General features: G+C 36.7%; 1 protein-coding gene across 3 annotated transcripts in view; it reads left to right on the top strand.

Annotated features, from left to right (window-relative positions):
- The window catches only part of LPGAT1 (lysophosphatidylglycerol acyltransferase 1), a 61,801-nt gene that overhangs the window by 18,943 nt on the left and 21,285 nt on the right, over positions 1-21,573 (top strand). For all 3 annotated transcript variants that reach the window (XM_007451317.1, XM_007451316.1, XM_007451315.1), the window contains exons 3-4: positions 14,018-14,136; positions 19,338-19,433. In XM_007451317.1, the coding sequence (XP_007451379.1) occupies positions 14,018-14,136; positions 19,338-19,433 (215 nt within the window). The remainder of the gene's footprint in view (positions 1-14,017; positions 14,137-19,337; positions 19,434-21,573) is intronic.

The following is a 21,573-nucleotide window of genomic DNA, read 5'->3' on the forward strand; positions in this document are numbered from 1 at the left end:
GGGAAAGAGCTGGTCTTTGAATGAAAGTCTTCTACTCTAAAGCCCATGCTATTTTCATTATACCTTGAAAACAGCACACTTCCCTTTTAATTGAATGGTTAATAATTTCGTTAGACAGGGGCTATCCATAGTTTGGTTTTAGGGTCCAACAGACTTAGATTTCAGTCAGATTTATAGTGCTTACTCACAGTGTTATCTTTTACAGTATCTTCTCAGATTCTTATCTTTAAATAAAATTGATATAATGTAAAATAGATAGCTAGTGGGAAGCAGCCGCATAGCACAGGAAGATCAGCTCGGTGCTTTGTGACCACCTAGAGGGGCGGGATAGGGAGGGTGGGAGGGAGGGAGACGCAAGAGGGAAGAGATATGGGAACATATGTATATGTATAACTGATTCACTTTGTTATACAGCAGAAACTAACACACCATTGTAAAGCAATTATACTCCAATAAAGATGTTAAAAAAAAAAACCATTATTCACCCACATAAAGAAAAAAATAAGATTGATATGTGGCCTGTTATGCCTTATAGTGCTGCTGTGGCAATTGAGAGAATATGAGTGAAAGTCCTTTAAAATAAGAAAGTTTTCCTAATATGTGGCACAATTAATTCGTTTCTCCTTTGATTATATTCTTAGTACTTTCTTCTTTTAGTATTCTAGGTTTCAAAGCTTAGGAATATGGCCAAGCCTCAACCCAGAGGGTATATTAGCTCCAACCATGAACTTCTTTGCTTCAGGCTTCTTGGACAGTTGGCTGGCATGAATGCTTGTATGTGCTTTCTGCTCTTTAATTTTAAGGGGCATCCCCAATTTTGTCTAGCTCAGCACCACTTAGGATATCTGCGTTCGTGGTGATTTTCTGAGCAGTTCTCTTTTTAACTTTTTAACTCCTCTCATTGCCTCTTTGCCATGGGTTTGGTTAGTGCTCTGGAACTGTGCTGTGGAGAGTCTTCCCCTTTTCTCTGTCCTCCTCCCCCAACTTTTTCGCACCCTCATTCATCTGTAGGTAAGTCTGTTACCCAAAGCTAACATCCCATCTCTCTTGCTTCATCTTACTGATTACTATCTCCTTCTATCTTTGCTCTTAGTCTTCCAGGATATAAAGATACTAAAGACATTCTCACCTTAAAAAAAAAAAATCCCCCACTTAACAACTAGCTACTCTCCCTCATCCCTGCAGCCCTTCATCCCTTCCCTCCATCCCACATATTGTCAGTTCCTTTCCTGCTGGGTGTCTGTGGTTTGTGAGATAATGTGCAGAATTCTGGTGCTCTAGTAGCCTGGCCCAAGCCTACCTCTTAAGCTACATCTTTTGGTATTCGTTTATTCTTCCTGTTACATTGCAGAATGTCCTTTCTATCAAGAGCCAGTCCCTTTGCTTAGATTCCATTCCTTCCTGCTTGCCCAGGAACCTTCCTCCATTGTTAATCTCCTCTTTATTTAACTTTTATAAAAACTCTCAAATTTCCAATTACTCTTAAAAAATTGGAGGGTCTGGTAACCGGGGTCCACATTCCCAGATATCGGCAACAGCCTGGAACTGGATAGGTAGCTGCCCTCTTTGGGGGTGGGGCATGCACTCTGTTTTTCACACAGTCCCACTGCTATCTTCTGTCATATAGGAAGCCCACCCACTTCCCTCACTTATGTCACCTGCCTGGTGACAAAAAAAGGGATTTTATATCTCCTGGCCTAAATTGTAGTATCTGACTTCTAAAAGTACCTCTGTAATCTTACCTCTTATTTACAGATACAGCCTCATTTTCCATTTTTCCTAGTAGCAACTGTCTGTTCAAGGCCATTTCCCCCATGTCTTTGGTATCTCTTCCCTTCATGTTTTAGCTCCTAATGATTTCTTCTTTCCCTGCCTCCTATGGTACATATCTTCATGTGTAATGCATTAATCCCCAATTTATCTTTTATTCCCAATAAGTGAGCAGACCTCTTGAGGGCAGGGATCATATTGCATCAATTAAAAAGTTTGCTTAGGGCTTCCCTGGTGGCGCAGTGGTTGGGAGTCCGCCTGTCGATGCAGGGGACGCGGGTTCGTGCCCTGGTCTGGGAGGATCCCACATGCCGTGGAGCGGCTGGGCCCGTGAGCCATGGCCGCTGAGCCTGCGCGTCTGGAGCCTGTGCTCTGCAACGGGAGAGGCCACAACAGTGAGAGGCCCGCGTACCGCAAAAAAAAAAAAAAAAAAAAAAGTTTGCTTAAGTTTTATTTGGAAGAAAATGTATTTTTTAAAAAACTGAAATCATTCAGCTCAGCGAGCTGCTGCCTCAGTAAGATGCTGGCCTGATGACAGGCACACGCCAGCTGAATTGATGAGGAACAGCAGATTCACAATTCCAGTCTCAAGCTTCCTCCAGGGCATAGATCTGAGGACTGGAAAGGCTGGCAAAATTGCTTGTACTATTTAAAATGTTCTCTGTTTCAGTCTTTTATTTCTGCCCTTCCATGCTCTCTCTTCTCTCACCTTTTACTTTTTCTCTCTTTCTTTCTTTTTTGCTAAGTTCCTATAGTTGAATTTAATGAGTTAACTACCTTGTGATAGAACCCCTGTATACGTTTATGTCCCTCGCAGTGGTAGAATCCTATTTCTCTATGAAGAGAATAAAACTAGTTGGATGAATGAATACATCAGTAAGTGCTTTGGGGGATAGTGAGCAGGAGGTGCTGTAAATTAATTATCCTTACCATCTGTATGTTTTTCTTTGCAACTAATTCGGTCAGTCAAGAAGCAGCTGTAGAGTTCTGTTTCTCGTATTTGATGAAATATCTATGGAGTGAGGAACTTGGATTCAGATATCTGTAAATTCCTTTCTAGCTGTAAACTTCATTAAAATCAAAACCCCTACCATATGTAACAGTCTGATTCTAAAACTATTTAGAGCTCTAGTAGAAAGCAGAGAAGTACCTACATTGCCCTCTTATTTCCTAGCAATTTGGTGCAATCCTTTACTTTTAGGAGAAGTTAGAATTTCCCTTCTTCCAATTACTCATTTTAGCAGCCTAAGGCAGATAGTACTTAATCCCACTGCTTACACTTTTCCCAGTGGAAACAAATGAAAGTACCTTTGATTTAAATCCCCATCTCTGAATTTAGTATAGTGTTCTGTTGGTCAACTTACAAGTGAATGTAAGAAGCTATTTAAAAGGTTGAGAAAACAAAACTTTGAGCAAGTTGAGCATTTTGCATAGAGTGAAGTACTTGTATTGGAACATATACTCTATAAAAAGAAACTTAAGATGTAAAGTCTTAGCTATGTCAGCTCTCAGTGGTTTAATAAAATACATTGGAACCAGACTACTCAGGGGGAGAGGTTTTTAGTTAGTGAAAGTGAGAAAATGAACATTTAAGAAACAAACAAAAAGAGTGCAGCCCAGTAGTAGCATCTTCCATTAATACTTTGATCTGGGGAGAAAAACCTTCCTGAATTACAAAAGTAATAAGTCAAATGCTGAAAACAGAAAAACATAAAGAAAAGAAAGAAAAATAACAGAGCAAGAATTATCTGTAGTTCTGCCATGCTTTAGTCATCATTATCCTTGGTAATCACATTCTCCCCCAACTTCTAACCCTGGCAGTCCCTGATCTGTTCTCTTTCACTGTAATTTTGTCTTTTTTGAGAATGTCATAAAATGGGTTTATGCATTATGTAACCTTTTGAGACTGACTTCTTTCACTCAGCATGGCTTTGAAAGTCATCCAAGTTGTTGCATGTATCATTAGAATGTTCTTTTTTGTTGCTGAGTCGTATTCCATTGTATGAATGGACCACAGTTTATATCCATTCAGCTACTGAAGGACATTTGGTTGTTTCTAGTTTTTAGCAGTTATGAATAGAGCTGGTATAACATTCATGTACAGGTTTCTGTATTAACTTAAGTTTTCATTTCTCTAGGGTAGGAGTCAACAAACTATGCCCAATGGGCCAAATTTTCCTGTTGCCTGTTTTTATATGGCCCTATGAGCTAAGAATGGCTTTTACATTTGTAAAGGTTTGTAAAAAACAACAACAAAAGAAGAATTTGCAACAGAGACCATATGTGGCCTGCAAAGCTTAAAATATTTAATGGCTGACCCTTTGCAGAAAAAGTTTGCTAACCCCTGCTCTAGGGTAAATACCCAGGAGTGGGTTTCCTGGGTCAGATGGTAACTTTATAAGAAACTGCCAAACTGTTTCCAGAGTGGCTATACATTTTGCATTTCTTTCAGCAGTGTCTACAAGTTCCAATTTTTCTGCATCCTTATCAAAATTTGGTATTATCAGTATGTTTAATTTTAGTCATTCTAGTAAATGTATAGTAGTTGCTCGTCATGGTTTTAATTTGTATTTCCCTAGTGGCTGATGATGTTGAACATCTTTTCATATGGTTGTTTGCCATCCTTATATCCTCTTTGGTGAGGTGTCCAAGTTTTCTGCCTGGTTTTTTTTTTTTTTTTTTTTTTTTTTTTTCTTGCGTTATGCGGGCCTCTCACTGTTGTGGCCTCTCCCATTTGCGGAGCACAGGCTCCGGACGCGCAGGCTCAGTGGCCATGGCTCACGGGCCCAGCCGCTCCGCGTCTGCCTGGTTTTTAATTGGGTGGTTTGTTATCTTACTGCTGAGTTTTGGAAGTTCTATAAGTATTCTGGATACAAAGACACAAATCCTTTTTTGGATATGTGATTGCATATATTTTCTCCCAGTCTTTTCATTCTCTTAACAGTGTCTTTTGCTAAGCAAAAGGTTTAAATTTCGATGAAGTGCAATTTACTGATTTTTTTTTCTTTTATGAGTTATGCTTTTCCTGTCAAGTCTAAGAACGCTGCCTAACCCCAGGTCATGGAGGTCTTCCCCTAAATTTTCTTTTGGAAGTTTTGGAGTTCTAAGTTTTACATTTAACTATATGATCCATTTCAAATTAATTGTTGTATAAGGTATAGGTTTAGGTTTCATATTTTTCTAACATTGTTTTTTGAGAAGACTATTCTTTCTCCATTGGATTGACTTTACACCTTTGTCAAAAATCATTTAGCCATATTTGTGTGGTCTATTTCTGGACTCTCTTTTCTGCTCTGTTGATCTGTGTGTCTGATCCTTCACCAATACCATGCCATTTGATTATTGTAGCTTCATAGTAAGTTTTAAAATTGGGTAGTGTGATTCCTCCAACTTTATTCTTCCTTTTCAAAGTTATTTTGGTTTTTCTAGTTTGTTGGCCTTTCTTTATAAGTTTTAGAATCCAATTGCCTGTATCTGCAAAAATTCTTATTGCCATTTTGATTAGAATTGTGTTTTACTTGTAGATCAATTTGTGGGAGAATTGATGTCTTTAATGTACTGAATCTTTCAATCCATGAACATTTTGGCCTTCTTTGATTTCTTTCATCAGCACTTTGTAGTTTTCAGCATACAGATCCTGTCCATGTGTTTTAGATTTATACCTAAGTATATTTTTTGAGCTATTGTAAGTGGGATTTAATTTTTAAAAATTTCCTATCATTCATTACTAGTATAAAAATATGATTGATACTTACTGTTGAGTTTGTAACTTTGCTAAACTCACTTATTAATAATAGGAGCTTTTGGTAGATTAATTGGGACATTCTACAGAGACAGTCATGCTATTTGTGAATATAGGCAGAATTATCTCTTCCTTTCCAACCTGTATGACTTTCATTTCTTTTTCTTTTTAATTTATTTATTGCATTATTGAACTGGCTAGGACTTCTGGAATAATGTTAAATAAGAGAGGTGAGATTGGACATCCTTGCCTTGTTCTCAATCTTAGGGAGAAAGCACTCATATATAATTAATACTAAATATTATGTTAACTATAGGTTTTGTGTAGAAACACTTTATTACATTGAGGAAATTCCTTTCTGTTCTTAGTTTACTGAGAGTTTTTTTCATGAATGTATATTGGAATTTGTTTAGTGCTGTTTGTGCATCAATTCATATGTGTCTTAGTCTGTTTGAGCTGCTATAACAAAATGTCACAGGTTGGGTGACTTATAAACAACAGAAATTTATTGCTCATAGTTCTGGAGGCTTGGAAGTCCAAGACAAGGTGCCAGCATAGTCACCTTCTGATGAGGGCTCTCTTCATGGTTCATAGCCTTTTCACTGTGCCCTCATTTGGTAGAATGGGCTAGACAGCTCAGTGGGATCTCTTTTATAAGTGCACTAATCCCATTCATGAGGGCTCAACCCTTATGACCTAATCACTTTCCAAAGTCCTCATCTGCTAATGCTATCACCTCTGGGGATTAGGACTTCAACATTTGAATTTTAGGGGGACACAGACCTTCAGACCATAGCAATATAATCATGAGGTTTTTCTTCCTTAGATTGTTAATATAGTGGACTATTACACTGATTAATTTGTAGTATTCAATCAACCTTGTATTCCTGTGATGATAAACCTTACTTGGTTGCAGTGTATATTATTGGATTCCATTTCCTAACAATTTTTGAGGATTTTAATGGATATAAGTCTATAGTTTTGTTTGTTTGTTTCTGGTTTTGGTATAAGGGTAATGCTGGCCTTATAAAGTAAACTTGAAAGTTTTCCCTTCTCTTCTATTTTCTGGAAGAGATTGTATAGAATTGGTGTTATTTCTTTTTAAAATGTTTGGCAGAATTTGCTAGTGAAATCATCTGGGCCAGAAGAATTATTTTTTGGAAGATTTCTGACTATAAAATCAATTTCTTTAATAGGCTGCTTTATTTTCTGTCTTTCACATTAAAGGCTTTTTCTGGGTATCTGGTAATACATGACGATCTGTTCTTATTTAAGAGTAGGGCACTATAAAGTTGATTGGTAGCCCTGTTGGTGGCTGCGTCTTGTCCACACTAAGCCTCATTGTAGGATATTCTGATTGGAATACTTCACTGGAGAATCCTAAATGTCAGTATTTTTAGATCTTTTCTCTTGAGCTGATCAGATTTCCTAGAGAAGACTCCTCCAAACTCTTGCTGCCATGTCCTGGGGCTGAGTGGGTAAAGATTAGGCATCAGAGGGCTTGATCTTTGTTTTTAATTAGCACACGTTCACTTAGTCCTCATGTTGTCTGTACTATGCTCATTTGTTAGTTAACCTCACTCTGATTTTACCACAGGCTTATATTGACCTAAATCATTTTGAACTTTCTAACGTAGTGGTTTTAAATGGATAGAGGTGGGGGTGGGATGTTTGGAAATGTGTAGGCTCTTGAGGGTTGTAACAGAGAATGTTGGCCAGGTGTGCTAAAAGTTTTGCAATGCTGATGACTGCAGGAAGAATTGCTTCTCCTGAGGTACCAATATCTCCCCTGTTGGAAACTGTCTAGGTTTAAGTTAAAGCAAATCTCAATACCAGTTAGAGTTAATTATCACTTATTATCTTTGACTTTCTTGCTCTTTCTTTTTCCATTCTTGCCAGTGGTGATTTAGATTATACTGGTATTTGAACTTAGCAACTATTTTAAAGTTTTCTTTTAAGCAGGTGGCTAGAGTGGAAGTGAGAAGACTAGTTAGGAGGTCACTTCAGAAGTCCAAGAAAGAGGTACTGATGGCTTGGCCTAGAGTAGTAGTAGTAAAGAAGGAGAGACAGAGGTTGCAGGATGTGTTTTGGAGATAGAGTCCAAAGGACTTAGAGATGGATTAAATATGGAGAATTGAGGAAAGGGGGGAATCAAAAGTGGTCTTAGGTTTGGTCTTGAACTGACTGGGTGAATGATGGTGTCCTTCGCTGAGATGGAGCAGACTAGGGTAAAGAGCTGGTTCTGTATTGAGCACATTAAATTTAAGATACCTGTATCCTGGGCCCAAAGACAATGTTGATTTTTTTTTTCTTAGATACTCTTTGCCTCTTTAGACTTGTTTATTATTCAACTATCATGCAAAAAACTCTTGCTTGGCTTCTGCACCATTCCTTATTGTTGCCTCCCACTAACCTTATTTGTTGAGGACTTTGGGACTTGGCTTGTCCACCCCACTTCTTGGCATAATCATGGGCAACGTCAGGGGCTGTGTGGGCAACTTACCTGTTACTGTTCTCAAGGTTCCTTGAGGTAGCCTGCCAGCAGTGACAGCATGATACAGTGGTTTTGAATCCCAGTTCCCCTACTTCCTAACTGTGTAACTTTGAAGATACTGCTTAACCTTTTGTGTCTCATTTTCTTCAGTTGTAAATTGGGGATAACAGTGTCTGTACATTTGGGATTTTGTGAAGATTACATAGGAAAATAATGTGAATTATTTTCTCTTACTAATTGTTAATGCCTGACACATAGTAAGCATTCTGTAAATGTTGGCTATTAAGATTATTAGTATTTAATTATATATCTATTTAATAATGTATGCTACTATTCTTCTTTTAGTTAAGCAACCCCTCCAAAAGCTACACCTTGAGCCTTGCCTCCTCAAATTTAACCTCTTAAATTAAATTAAATTAATTAAAGTGCCAAAAGGCACTGACCACAACTTCCTAGTATGTTCAGTATACTTGTTTTAAGAAAATAAAACAAAACTTGTCAGAGCTAAAATTCCAGTGGTTCTTATTTACAGACATACATTAGATTCACCCGGGGCCCTGTCTATGGGGGTTTGAGTAGGATGGGTAAAGGTGGAGATGGGGGATGGCTTCAAGTACCTCTACTATAATAGCCCTCCCTCAGTTTTCTTTAGTGAATTACCCCCTTGCTTGGTTCCTTTCCTCACCAGTCTCCTCTCCATTAATCAGTACCTTAATCTACTTTCTCACGGCTACCCTTCATGTCCTCACTCCCTTTTTATCTTCCTCTGCTAACCCCTAACTTTGGATGAGTCCAACCCACTCTGCCTCCAATGTGTGTTACTGAAAGCCACAGTTCTTGAGCTACATGAGATTCTTTCATGTGTTTTTTTGCTCTCTAATCTTTACTATTCATATTAGATTACCTGACCTTACGTGACACAGTAGTTGTATGACTCTTTTAGTTAATAGTGATTTCAAAAGTAACTTCAACTGTCATGTAATCTAATTGCCCAGGACGTCTGTGATTCTGTCATTTATATCTCATTCATCTTCACAATATGTTTGAGTAGCATAATGATACTAATGTTTCTTAAGTGAGTCACAGAATGGTAAAATAGTTTGTGGCATCAGCTTGCAGGCATTTTTTTTTTGAACTTTGAGAAGTAAGCTATTATGGTCATGTATAAAGCAACCTTTCTTCTCTGCATTGATTCTATTTTGTGGGTCAGTATAACAGCTTTAGCATCACTGTTTTTAAGGAAATTGTGATGGTTTATTGTTTTTATTTTCTTTTTGAGATGTGAACTGTCATGATCAATTTTAGTCTAAAACTTTTGGGGGGGGAGGTTTATTAATATGTGTGTGTGTGTGTGTGTTTGTAGTAGGTGATAATCTTTGGCTTTGGTTTTTAACAAGAATTAAAAAAAATTCAATTACAACTAGGGAACTTTTCTTCCAGTTTTTACTCAGTTGTTTTTCATTCCCTTTGGAAATAGTGGACCTGACCCAGTTCTTTTTTGAGAATTCCTTTCACAGAACAGTGTGTTAAAATATTTTTGTCCTTCTAATCAAGTACAATGTAAGAACTGGCAGGCATCCATAGCTTCTGTTCTTTAACATGAGAATAATTCTATTCCTTGATTAAGATACTGGCTCCATTATTATACTTACTAGTTTGGATAGCAGGGTATGATTTGAGGAACATAGCTATTTCATACATAAAATAAGTGCTTTTTCTCTACAAGCATTTTTTAATCCTGATTTTGTTAGTCATATAACTTTCTAACAGTGATCTTTGAAGTATATAATGGTTTGGTAAAAGAAGAATACCATAGATACTGGAAATGAAATTTATTGTTGAATAAAATTTAGATTATTATAAAATCCAGCATGACTTTATTGCTATATCAGGATAATCTTAAAAAGTTGATCCTTCTACCTTCACTTGTTTGATTTAGTATGTGTGTGAGTCTTAGCAAATTGACATTTAGTTTGAAAATTAATTTTAGCTAAGTTATGGCTGAGAGATAAAATATGTATTGGATTAACTCTTAATGATTATACCCTGAAAGTATTATAGAAATAAACATTGAGAACCCTTTATAATACGTAATGGTAGATTTCTATGATAATGTTCTGGATGTTTAAAATACAGTGCTGTTGTTCTTTTCCTGTAGTTGATTAGAAAAAAACTATAATTTGGGGGGAATAGAGTGGAAAAGAGAAAGGATGGGGAAAATTGAGGAGGGTGGAGTATGTTAGTTTCAGAGGGCTGCCATAACAAAGTACCACCAACAAAGTTCCTGTGGCTTAAAACAACAGGAATTTATTCTCTCACAGTTCCAGAGGTTACAAGTCTGAAACTGAGGTGCTGACAGGGTTGTGTTCTGTCTGAAGGCTCTGGTGGGAAGGATCCTTCCTTGCCTCTTGCTCGCTTTGGGTGGTTGTCTGCAGTCCTTGGCTTGTAGACACATCACTCCAGTCTTTGCCTCCATGGTCGCATGGCATTCTCCCTGTGTATCTCTGTCCAAATTTCCCTCTTTTTATAAGGATACCAGTCATATTGGATATAGGTTTAGGGCCCATCCTAATCCATCATGACCTCATCTTAACTTGATACATCTGCAAAGCCCCTGTTTCCAAATAGGGTCACATTCATGGGTTTTGGATGGATGTAAATTTGGTGGGACACAATTTAAGCCAGAACAGAGAGTTCTAAATTCAATTTTTATTTTGAGATTTAAACCAACACACTAGATTTATCTACTTTATATAAAGCAAGTAAGATACATTTTAAGTAGAAAACTTATTTTTATTTGCAGTTATATTCACACATATGCTTTCCTACTGCACAGGCCTAGGTACCTAGTATTTTCCATTCATGTAGCAGAAATTGCATTAAAGGACTATTTGGTTATGAAACATCTATTTATATAGATGTGGAACTAGAAGACTTTCCACATTACCTCTTAATAGCCTAATATTTATAGAACCAAGTTAGACTTTTCTTGAGTGTTTTAACTGCATTAGAATAATACTTTTGTTCTTATTTGTTTTATATCCACAGTGCCTGATGCTGATTTATTGAGTGAAGAATGAATTAATGAAAGAATGGTGGTGTGTGTGTGTGTGTGTGTGTGTGTGCGTGCGTGCGCATGTATGCGTGCATGCGCACGTTCATTGAAGGGTTGTCAACAGAGACGTGATATGAGGAGTTTTCATTTAGTAAATATATTCTCTCTTCACACACTGTTCTGCACTTTGCTTTTATTATAGTATATCATTCCATATTAGTGTAAAAATGCTATGATTACATAATATTCCATTGCATGGATATATTATAATTTATTTAACTAGTCTCTCTTTTTATTTTTGTGACAAAAGACACATAACATAAAATTTACCACCTTAACCATTTTTAAGTGTCAGTATTGTTAAGTATATTCACATTATTGTGTAACCAATCTCCAAAACTTTTTCATTTTTTTTTTTTTTTTGCGGTACGCGGGCTTCACTGTTGTGGCCTCTCCCGTTGCGGAGCACAGGCTCCGGACGCGCAGACCCAGTGGCCATGGCTCACGGGCCCAGCCTCTCCGCGGCATGTGGGATCTTCCCGGACCGGGGCACGAACCCGTGTCCCCTGCATCGGCAGGCGGACTCTCAACCACTGCGCCACCAGGGAAGCCCTAAAACTTTTTCATTTTACAAAACCAAAACTCCATACTAATTAAACAACTCCCCAGTTTTCCCTCCTGTCAACGACCATTTTAGAAATTTCTGTGAATTTGAGCTAGTCTCTCTTTTTAGTTTTCATCTTTGCTCTTATAAACAATGCTGCAATAAACAGCTTTGCGTATGTGTCATTTTACACATGAATAAGTATATCTGTAAGATGAATTCCTAGAAATGGAATTGCTAGGTAGAAGGATTTTCACATTTCTTAGTTCTGATATATATATCGCCAAATTGACTTTCAAAAGTCTTGTACCAATTTATACTCCCCCTGCTCCCACACAGTGTATATCAGCTATTCAAGTATGTTTCAGTAAAGTTAGCTTGTCAGCTAAACTTCACTGGCAACTTGGGAGAGGAAAGCCCGCTGTGAAGGAAAGTTGGTGTTGCTGGGCTGTCCCCAGTGTTCTACGTCTATTCCTTAAGGATTACTTGACATCTGTAATGTAGTTTCCATTCTGCACTCATTTTAAAAACTTAAAAACTGGGCTTCCCTGGTGGCGCAGTGGTTGGGAGTCCACCTGCCGATGCAGGGGACATGGGTTCGTGCCCCGGTCTGGGAGGATCCCACATGCCGCGGAGCTGCTGGGCCCATGAGCCATGGCCGCTGGGCCTGCGTGTCCGGAGCCTGTGCTCCGCAGCAGGAGAGGCCACAACAGTGAGAGGCCCGCGTACTGCCAAAAAAAAAAAAAACAAAACTTAAAAACTTTCACCATACAGTGTAAGCTATTTGTGTATTAGTAGTAACTTCTGAGAGAATGACTGGAATACCTCACTTTGCAGGTAGGTACCACAACTGAATATATGTTCAGCCCAGCTGAAATTCCCTTAATACAAATCTTTAAGATCTTTAAAATGAATGCATAGATGCCTTGCTTTAATGGCTGGTTTGTTTGGGGTTTTTTTTTGCTGCATTGGGTCTTCCGTGCTGCGCATGGGCTCTCTAGTTGCGGCGAGTGGGGGCTTCTCTTGTTGCAGAGCACAGGCTCTGGGCGCGGGGGCTTCAGTAGTTGTAGCACGCAGGCTCAGTAGTTGTGGCTCGCGGGCTTTAGAGCGCAGGCTCGGTAGTTGTGACGCACGGGCTTAGTGGCTCCGTAACATGTGGGATCTACCCAGACCAAAGCTCGAACCCATTTCCCCTGAATTGGCAGGCAGATTGTTAACCACTGCGCCACCAGGGAAGCCCTTAAATGGCTTTTAATAAAAAGAAAAAATTAACAGAACTCTTTTCTCAAATGAACTCTTATGAGGAGCTCCGCTGTATTGGGGTGACAGTGAAAGGTGACTGTGAAGGAGGGAGGCTGGCAGAGGTAAAGCAGGTGAGCAACAGGTCTCCCATCCCTATTTCATCCAGAACTATTACACACAGGTGACTCAACTTCTTTCCTTATAGCAGTGAGTGAGATGAGTGAATGCTAACATATATTCAGCCTCTGGTAATTCACGTCAGACATTTGAGGAACCTAGAACCTTCTTTGTAGAGTCCTGATGTTTGACACTGATGCTCCGTTTTATTTTTTTTGCGTGTAGTAAATTTGGTATAAAATGAGGCATAACTACCTGGAGATATCACTGTTTTCCTTAAAGTGTACATATAGGCTTTGGTGCATTGACTTTTCATCTGGAGATTTTTAATAAATGTAACATCCTTAATTAGTTTTCTTGTAAAATGAAAATGCTTACACATTTTATAATATTTGCATATTTTATTATAAAGTAGAATTTAAGGGGGCTTTGGGAACCACCTCCCAATGATGATCAGTATTAAGTTTTGAATTCATTTCCTCAGACTTTTTTCAATGTATTAAGTTGCATGTAAATTTTATTCCTTCTTTGAAAAGATGGGATTATATTATATATACTGTTTTGTGGTATGTTTTGTTTACTTGATAAAAAGTCCTTTTGGGTTAGTGTATAGAGATATCCTCCATTCTTTTAATGGGTTTATACTCTTCCATTATATAAAAGTTATCCATTCCCCTGTTGGTGAACGTGTAAGTTGCAATAAATATCCTTTGTGCATATCTTTGCCTGTTTGGACAAATGCTTCTATAGGATAAACTCTTAAATAGAATTTCTAAATCAAAGGTATGGCCGTTTTACATTTTAACGGATATTTTGGGTCTCTATAAAATATGAACATCCTGACTTTTATAGGAAATAAACTTAGTTCTAAACTTTTAGAAGTTTTAGCTAAGTGATGTATCATCATTAATGTGCACCAGTGTTTCTAATATAACTCTCCTGGAAAGGTATAAGTTTTTTAAATGACAGCTTTGAAACTTTTTGTTCTTACAGTGATGGAATGGGGGGAAGATATTAAAGCAATTTCAAAAGATGAAGCAGTAATGTTGGTGAATCATCAGGCAACAGGAGATGTGTGTACCTTGATGATGTGCCTCCAGGACAAAGGACTGGTAAGCCATCCTGAAGGCAGGGATAGACTGCAGAAAGGGGAGGTTAACAGAGAATCAGTTTACGGATCTTACCACAGTTGGGAATGTAGACTTACACTTTAATATGTATACTTTTCATGAAAATTTAGAAAAATTTAAAAAGAGAAATATACTATGTATATAACTCTAAATTATTCTAAGAGAGGAATTTACAGACCTAAAGAAAAATAACTGGGATAATGTGGATTATATCTCCACGAAGCTGTTTTTTAAAAAAGGTAACTGAAATGGAAGCAAAGTTAATATGGTTCAGCATGGGGCTGTCTTGAGGTGAGTGGTGGATTGCCAGTTTGAGAAATACAAACACAAAAAGCAGTTTGCTTAAGATAGAAGAGTAAAATTGGACAGGGAATTAGGTGATCTTGGGGATCTTTAGCCAGAAGAAAGTAAGGTAAATATTATTTTGGATTTCACTTAGAAAGCAAATTGAAAGGAAAGATATTAGGGCCATTTTATTCAGTGTTCTCAGGCTGTGTTTCAACTGTTGATTTCACATTGCTTATATTGCTAACTAAAACATACCTGTAAACTAGGAGGGTTTAAAATAAAGTCAGTCCTTAACATTAAAAGAATTGTTACCTTAAGAGTAGGTAAAGCGGTTATGTTCATAGAAAAGTAAATAAATAGAAAATATATAAAATTAATGGAATTAATATTTGGCCTAATAGTGAAGAAACGAATCAATAGGTATTTTATAAGTGTTTCATATTCATGGTCACTGACTATAAATATAGAAGACCGTCCTATAAGATACTATCCCCTTAAAGCAACTAATAATCTAGTGGTAGGTGGAGAGAGGGAATAGCAAACAATACTTAATTGCAAAGTGAGAAATATTCAGTGGAAAGTGAGCTCACCATGTACCTGGTGGAAATAGAAAACTTTGTGGAGGGGAGAGGATGTAAACTTGACCTTGAAGGGTGAGTAGAATTTAGTTAGGCAGAGTAGTGAAGCAAGGGCCTCTTTAGTGAAATAATCTTGGCCAAAACACTAAGGCAAAATACACCTGGTGTGTTTGGGTCGCAGAGTTTGATTCAGCAGCTCAGGGGTCAGAAAATGAGGTGACAGTAAATGGAAAATATGTTTGCTTATTATGGAATCTGTTTTTGTTGTTTATCTGAAAAGCAGAGGCATAATTTTGCTAGAATGTAGAATAAATTCTGTCCTTTCTTATATTCAGAATCATATTCGGAATTGTTATATCACTGTGTAGATATATTCGCATTATAATAATATTTACTGCCTGTCCCCTAAATTCTTGATGTTAAAATTGTGTAAAAACTAGTTTGTTAAAACAAAAAAACAAAAAAAAAACCTAGTTTGTTTGGCTTTGTATCAAGGAGGACATTTTTATGCTTACCGATAAGATACTTACATTTATAGTGATTTTTCTGAGGACCTACAGTGTCTTCTATTGGCTTTTGAATCTCAAAGAGTGCTTAAAACGGTGACTATAAATATGCCTAACTTTGTTACTCTAACTCCAGTTTGGCAGAGATGAGAACTGTATTAACCAGAGTATCAGGTAATCTGAGATTCACTGATATTGTGGACAAAAAAAATTTTGGTTTATTTGTTTGCTCTTGTAAAAAGATTTTAGTTAGTTGGTCTTTGGTTCATTTTTCTGTCCAGAGTTATTTTGTTTTTATTTTCAGATTAATTATACTAATGTTACTATCTAATATTACAAAATAATTTGAAACCTTGAAGAATTTTTTATCTTGTTTCATAAAGGAGTAATTGAGAAATAAAAAGGTGGAAACGTGAAAATTTCTGGGTCCTGCGTAATAAGTATAGGGCAATATTACTTTACATTCACAAGTAGGAATGTTTACTTGATTAATTGCATACTCCTTGGGCACTTTCAAAGAAAGAAAGCTAATGCTAAATTGTGGGCCAGTTTAAAAATGCTAGTTTAATGGTGATGTGAGTATAACATAGCTTTCTGAATTCAGGAATTCCTGTAGCGCCTGTCGTTGTTCCTCAGTGGGGGCACTGCTTGCATTTTGGTAGGATGGCACTGTTGTTCTGGACTGTCCTGCTGCACATTGTTTCCTTACCTGGCTGCAACCTACTACATGCTAGTAGAACTCCCTAGTCATTGTGACAGCCAAAATTGTCCTTGTAGACGTCTAAACGGGAAAACTATTGACTCCACTAAAATTTCAGAAGGATATGAAGAATGGAGCCATTCATGTAAGCCTCCCCAGATGTTTTGACATGTAGAAAATTCGTGCTTCCAGGTAAAGTATAATTGATGTAGAGCAATTTTGTCCCTTGGAAATACCTAACAACATTCCGAGTGACAGCCTGTGAAACGTTGACAGAGTTGATTCAGGCAGCTTGTGTTTACTGACCTCATTTTTTCAGAAATATGAAACAAAGGATTAGTTATATTTTCTAAACCTGCTGGTACCTTTTTAATAAGTATCTGTGAAGTGAGGAGTCTTGCCCTTTTGTGGCAATTGATGATAAAACTAAGAATTTTTATTTCTATCAATAGAACTTTTAGATATGTAATAAATATTTATTGACTTGTAACATTTCCCCTAAAATAAGTTAGGACAGAATTATCCATACAAATCTCAGAAGATAGCTTGGCTGTCTTACTGAATTTGTTTTACGTTACCCTTCTAACTGAGGCGGTAAATCCACTATAAATGTAAGATTAGACATAAAAGCTAGTTACTTTAGTGTTGGTATTAAACCCAGAGAGCAATAAATTGCAGCCACACTTCATACTGTGTATAAAGCTCAAAGGTTTTACAGGCTGACTCCACTTGCTTTTTGTTTTGTTTCTTGGGGCACTATTCAGCAAATTCCATTTAGTTCAGATCTCAATTTATCTAAACAAAGTGGTTATCACTACAAAGCAAAACAAGATTCAAAAATGAGATGTTGGTGATTATTTTATTCTGTATTAATTGATTTGGGAATCAGTCTTTCATGTATGTATCTTTATTTTTTTAAAGTTATTTTATATAGTAAAACTGTTGGAATAGGAGTCATGTAAATGAACTATTCAGTGATACTGAAAAATTACATCAGAAGCTTGAATATTATTTGTGGGCTTTTATAATGTTTTTGTAAAAGCAACACATGGATGTCAATGCTTAGTTTTTTCCTTATATGTTAGTTCATACAATTTGGTGCTTAGAGATGAAGTTTACATTTGTTATTCCTATAGGAACCAAAGTGGAGCTCTGTTTCTTTCTTGATGGAGGCTGTAGTTTTCACTTTATTTATTTAAGGCTTATAACAAGGGATGCTGTTATCTCAGCAGGGGAGAACAATTAACCAATTCATTTACTAGATCCTGTTTACACTTACTTTTAATTTTGAAATTTGCTTGAAATAAAGTCTTCTGCTCTTGATATGGCTATTAACTCTTATCAGCAGTGGATAATATTTTTGTGTTTAAGAAACTGAGTATTTTTATGCTGGCAAAGAGTAAGGCCTTGTATAAACTAACAAATACTCTTCATGATATAATAGAATGTGTAAATCATTCTACTAAATGAATTTTTAAAAATTTTACAGTGTATTTATTGACTAAATGAATTCTTTAATGTTCTTTTATTTTGGATATTTTTATATTTTATATTTTTATAAATTTTTATATTTACATCTTTATATTTTATGACTTTTAATATTTTAGCCATTAAGTTAAGGTCACATTTTATAAAGCCTTAGTGCTTATTAATTAAACATGTAGCGCTCATTTGATAACTTAGGCATATGGTATTGTTTCAAAATAACTTTACAAGTTATATAAGAATTTCCAAAGGTTTTGTTTACGTAGAACAAATTGGAAATCATTAAGTTCAAATTTAAGAAGTTAATTCAGTTTTATTTGTTACCCAGTGATATGTATATACCTGTGACCTAGGAATCCAAGACTTGGAATCAAGACCTGTAATTTTTTTTTTTTTTAAGCACTAACACAGCAATAAATATATTATGTTTAAATAGTCTAAATACAGCAAGTTAAAGAAAGATTGGTGGAGTAGATAAACATATTCAACAATATTCTGTCTACAAGAAACTTACTTCAAATACACTGAACTAGTTAGTTTTAAGGTAAAGGATATAAATATATATCATGAACACATTAATCAAAGAAAACAGTGAGATTGGCCATATTAATATCAGAAAAAGTAACCTTCAAAGGAAAGAAAATTAATAGAAACAAAGAGGACCGTTACATAAAAGGACCAATCTTCCAGGAAGGCATAACAATCTTTTTTTTTTTTTTTTTTTTTTTTTTTTGGGCCGCGGGCCCTCCCCACTATCTTTCCATTTATATGTGTCATTTTTTTTTTTTTTTCGGTACGCGGGCCTCTCACCGCCGTGGCCTCTCCCATTGCGGAGCACAGGCTCCGGAAGCGCAGGCCCAGCGGCCATGGCTCACGGGCCCAGCCGCTCCGCGGCATGCAGGATCCCCCCAGAACAGGGCACGAACCCGCGTCCCCCGCATCGGCAGGCGGACTCCCAACCACTGCGCCATCAGGGAAGCCCAAGGCATAACAATCTTAAATGCATAAACACAAAACAACAAAACTTCAAAATGCATGAAGCAAAAACTGATAGAGATGAAAGGAGAAATAGATAAATACAAAATTATAGTTGGAGATTTTAGTACCCATCTGTCAGCACCTGATAGAACTTATAGACAGAAAATCAACAATGATATGGAACTCAATGACACCATCAACCAATAAAATCTAATCAAAACATGTAGAATACTACACCCCAAAACACAGAATACACATTCTTTTTAAACGTCTGTGGAACATATACAATGATATTCTATATCCTGGGCCATAAAACAAACTTCAATACATTTTGAACATTGACCTAATACAGAATAGGTTATCTTAATATAATGAAGTCACATTAGAACTCAGTAGCAGAAAACAGCAGAGAAATCTCAAAATCCTTGGAAATTATACAACACATTTCTAAATAATGCATGAAGACCTGTAATTTTTCATGTAGTGCTTTATTTGTAGAAGTAACATTAGATTTAAGATAGTTAAGATAGTTAGATTAATTAAAAGTATGCTTGGATGATTATACTTAAAATTTAGAGACTGGCTAGACTATAGTCAGGTTGTTTTTTTTTCTATTCAACATTTATTTCTTGCTTTTAAATATTTTAGGTTGTTGCTCAAATGATGTGGTTGATGGATCATATTTTTAAGTACACAAACTTTGGAATTGTTTCTCTAATTCACGGAGACTTCTTTATCAGACAGGTAAGTAATGAGCATTTTTTTCCAATCAGATTGATAGCCTGATCAATCTGATTCTTTATTGTAAAAAGAGGCATCACAAAACCAGTTATAATAGATAGAGCCAGCTCTAGTTATCTGAGGGAGCTGGGAATCTTTTTTCCTAAAACATTTATTTCAGTCTGAATTTGAGTATGCATAAACATTAAAATGCAAATATTTTAATCTCTACCCTCCTCGTTTCTAAACAGCTTACCAAGCGCCTGCCACATTCTCAGCTCTTCTGCTTCTTAGCTGTGTGAATTGGGCAAGTTATTTAACCTCTCAAGGTTTCCTCATTTTTCAAATGAGAATAATGGGTACTCCTCTCACAGAGTTGCTGTGTGGATTACATGAAGTAATACGTGTTACACGCTCAGAACAGTCCCTGCTACTTTCATCAACTTCATCATGACTACCACTATCATCATCTATATTATCACTGTTATTTTTATTTACAAGTCACCGTTATATGATACAGAAGGTATCTGTGTTAGCAGTTGGGAGATTGTTAAATAAATAAGATTACCAGTTGGGAGAATATTAAATAAATAAATAAGAGGAAATGTTTTGCGAATTCGTAGTATGAAAAGTGAGTACGTCAAATTTCTGTAAATCCAGAAAAACCTTAGAGGAGAAGATGATATGTGGCATACATGTAAAGAATGAGTACAGGTTTGATGGAGGAGGGCGAATTGGGAATGGGTCGTAAGCATTAGGGATAGTTTAGTATAGGAAAAAGAATAATACCCTCTTGTCAAGTCAGCATACAGGGACTTCCCTGGCGGTCCAGTGGTTAGATTCCGCGCTTCCAACGCAGGGGCTGCGGGTTCAGTCCCTGCTTGGGGAACTAAGATCCCACGTGCCCCGCGGCATGGCAAAAAAATAAATAAAAGAAGAAGTCAGCACTACATTATAGTGTTTCCCTGATATGCTACGTGCTTTATTTTCTCAAAAATGGATAACCAAAATATGATATCAAGAGTTTTTATGTATGATAATGCTACACTTATCTGGTGTTTATATATTTAGCCACTTCACCCTGGATGGTGCAGTACCTTACACGTAGTAATCACATAATGAATTGCTGGTGAATCTAATTAAGCCTCTTCTGAGCATCACAAATTCAGAAATAAGCTAGAAGTGTGTAGAAAAACTTCTAAACTCTATGAAAATAGGTCTCCCCAAACACATATATTATACTTTGCTCCAGACAGTTTTTTTAATATTTATTTATTTATTTGGCTGCACCAGGTCTTAGTTACAGCACAGGGGATCTTTGTTCTGGCATGAGTACTCTTAGTTGTGGCATGCGTGTGGGATCTAGTTCCCTGACCAGGGATCGAATCCAGGGCGCCCTGCACTGGGAGCACAGAGTCTTAACCACTGGACCATCAGGGAAGTCCCCTCCAGGCAGTTTTATATACAAAACATATTTTTGTTTTTCATATTCTGTGTAATTGTCTAGTTTTTTCTGGAAACACCCTTGGTTTTTCTGAGCAGAGAGATGGAAAAAAGCAGGCACTGGAACCCCAGGAAGAATTGGGAATGGGGATTGGCCACAACAAGGTTGAGACAAAATAAACAGTGATCAGAACAACTTAAGGAAGAAACTAACCTAATATCTTAGAGTGTCACTGGAGGCGAAGACAGGAGAGATTTACAAATTCATTTCTGAAGAGCAAAAAATTTTTTCCCTGTTAGATAGTAATAAAAATCTATAACATGGGGGAAGGGGAGAGAAAAAAAGTATTAATGTTAAAGAAAATCTCTTGGGACTTTGCTGCTAAACATTTTTGACAAGATATTTCCAAGAATATTAAAAATATTTTACATGTACTCTAGGGAACTTAAAAGTAAAGCTTAATTATAATCAATTCAATTCCGTAAATTAGCTAAGAAAATGGTTACTTAGTTTGCATTTAGAATAATTTAGTCTAAAGACTGAAAGTGTATAGATTATTTTGGGGAGCTTCTGTAATTGTGTTGGCTGGAAAATTATTAGCGAATTGATCATACTGAAAGGAAGAACCTTCTTATATTTAGTCATGGGTTTTGGGCTTTCCTAAAAATGCTTCTAGGTTCCTCTTTTCGGTCTCCAAGTTATCCTCTTTCCTCTCTTTCC

Source organism: Lipotes vexillifer, unplaced genomic scaffold (assembly GCF_000442215.2).
Source record: "Lipotes vexillifer unplaced genomic scaffold, Lipotes_vexillifer_v1.1 scaffold570, whole genome shotgun sequence".
NCBI classification, from domain to species: Eukaryota; Metazoa; Chordata; class Mammalia; order Artiodactyla; family Lipotidae; genus Lipotes; species Lipotes vexillifer.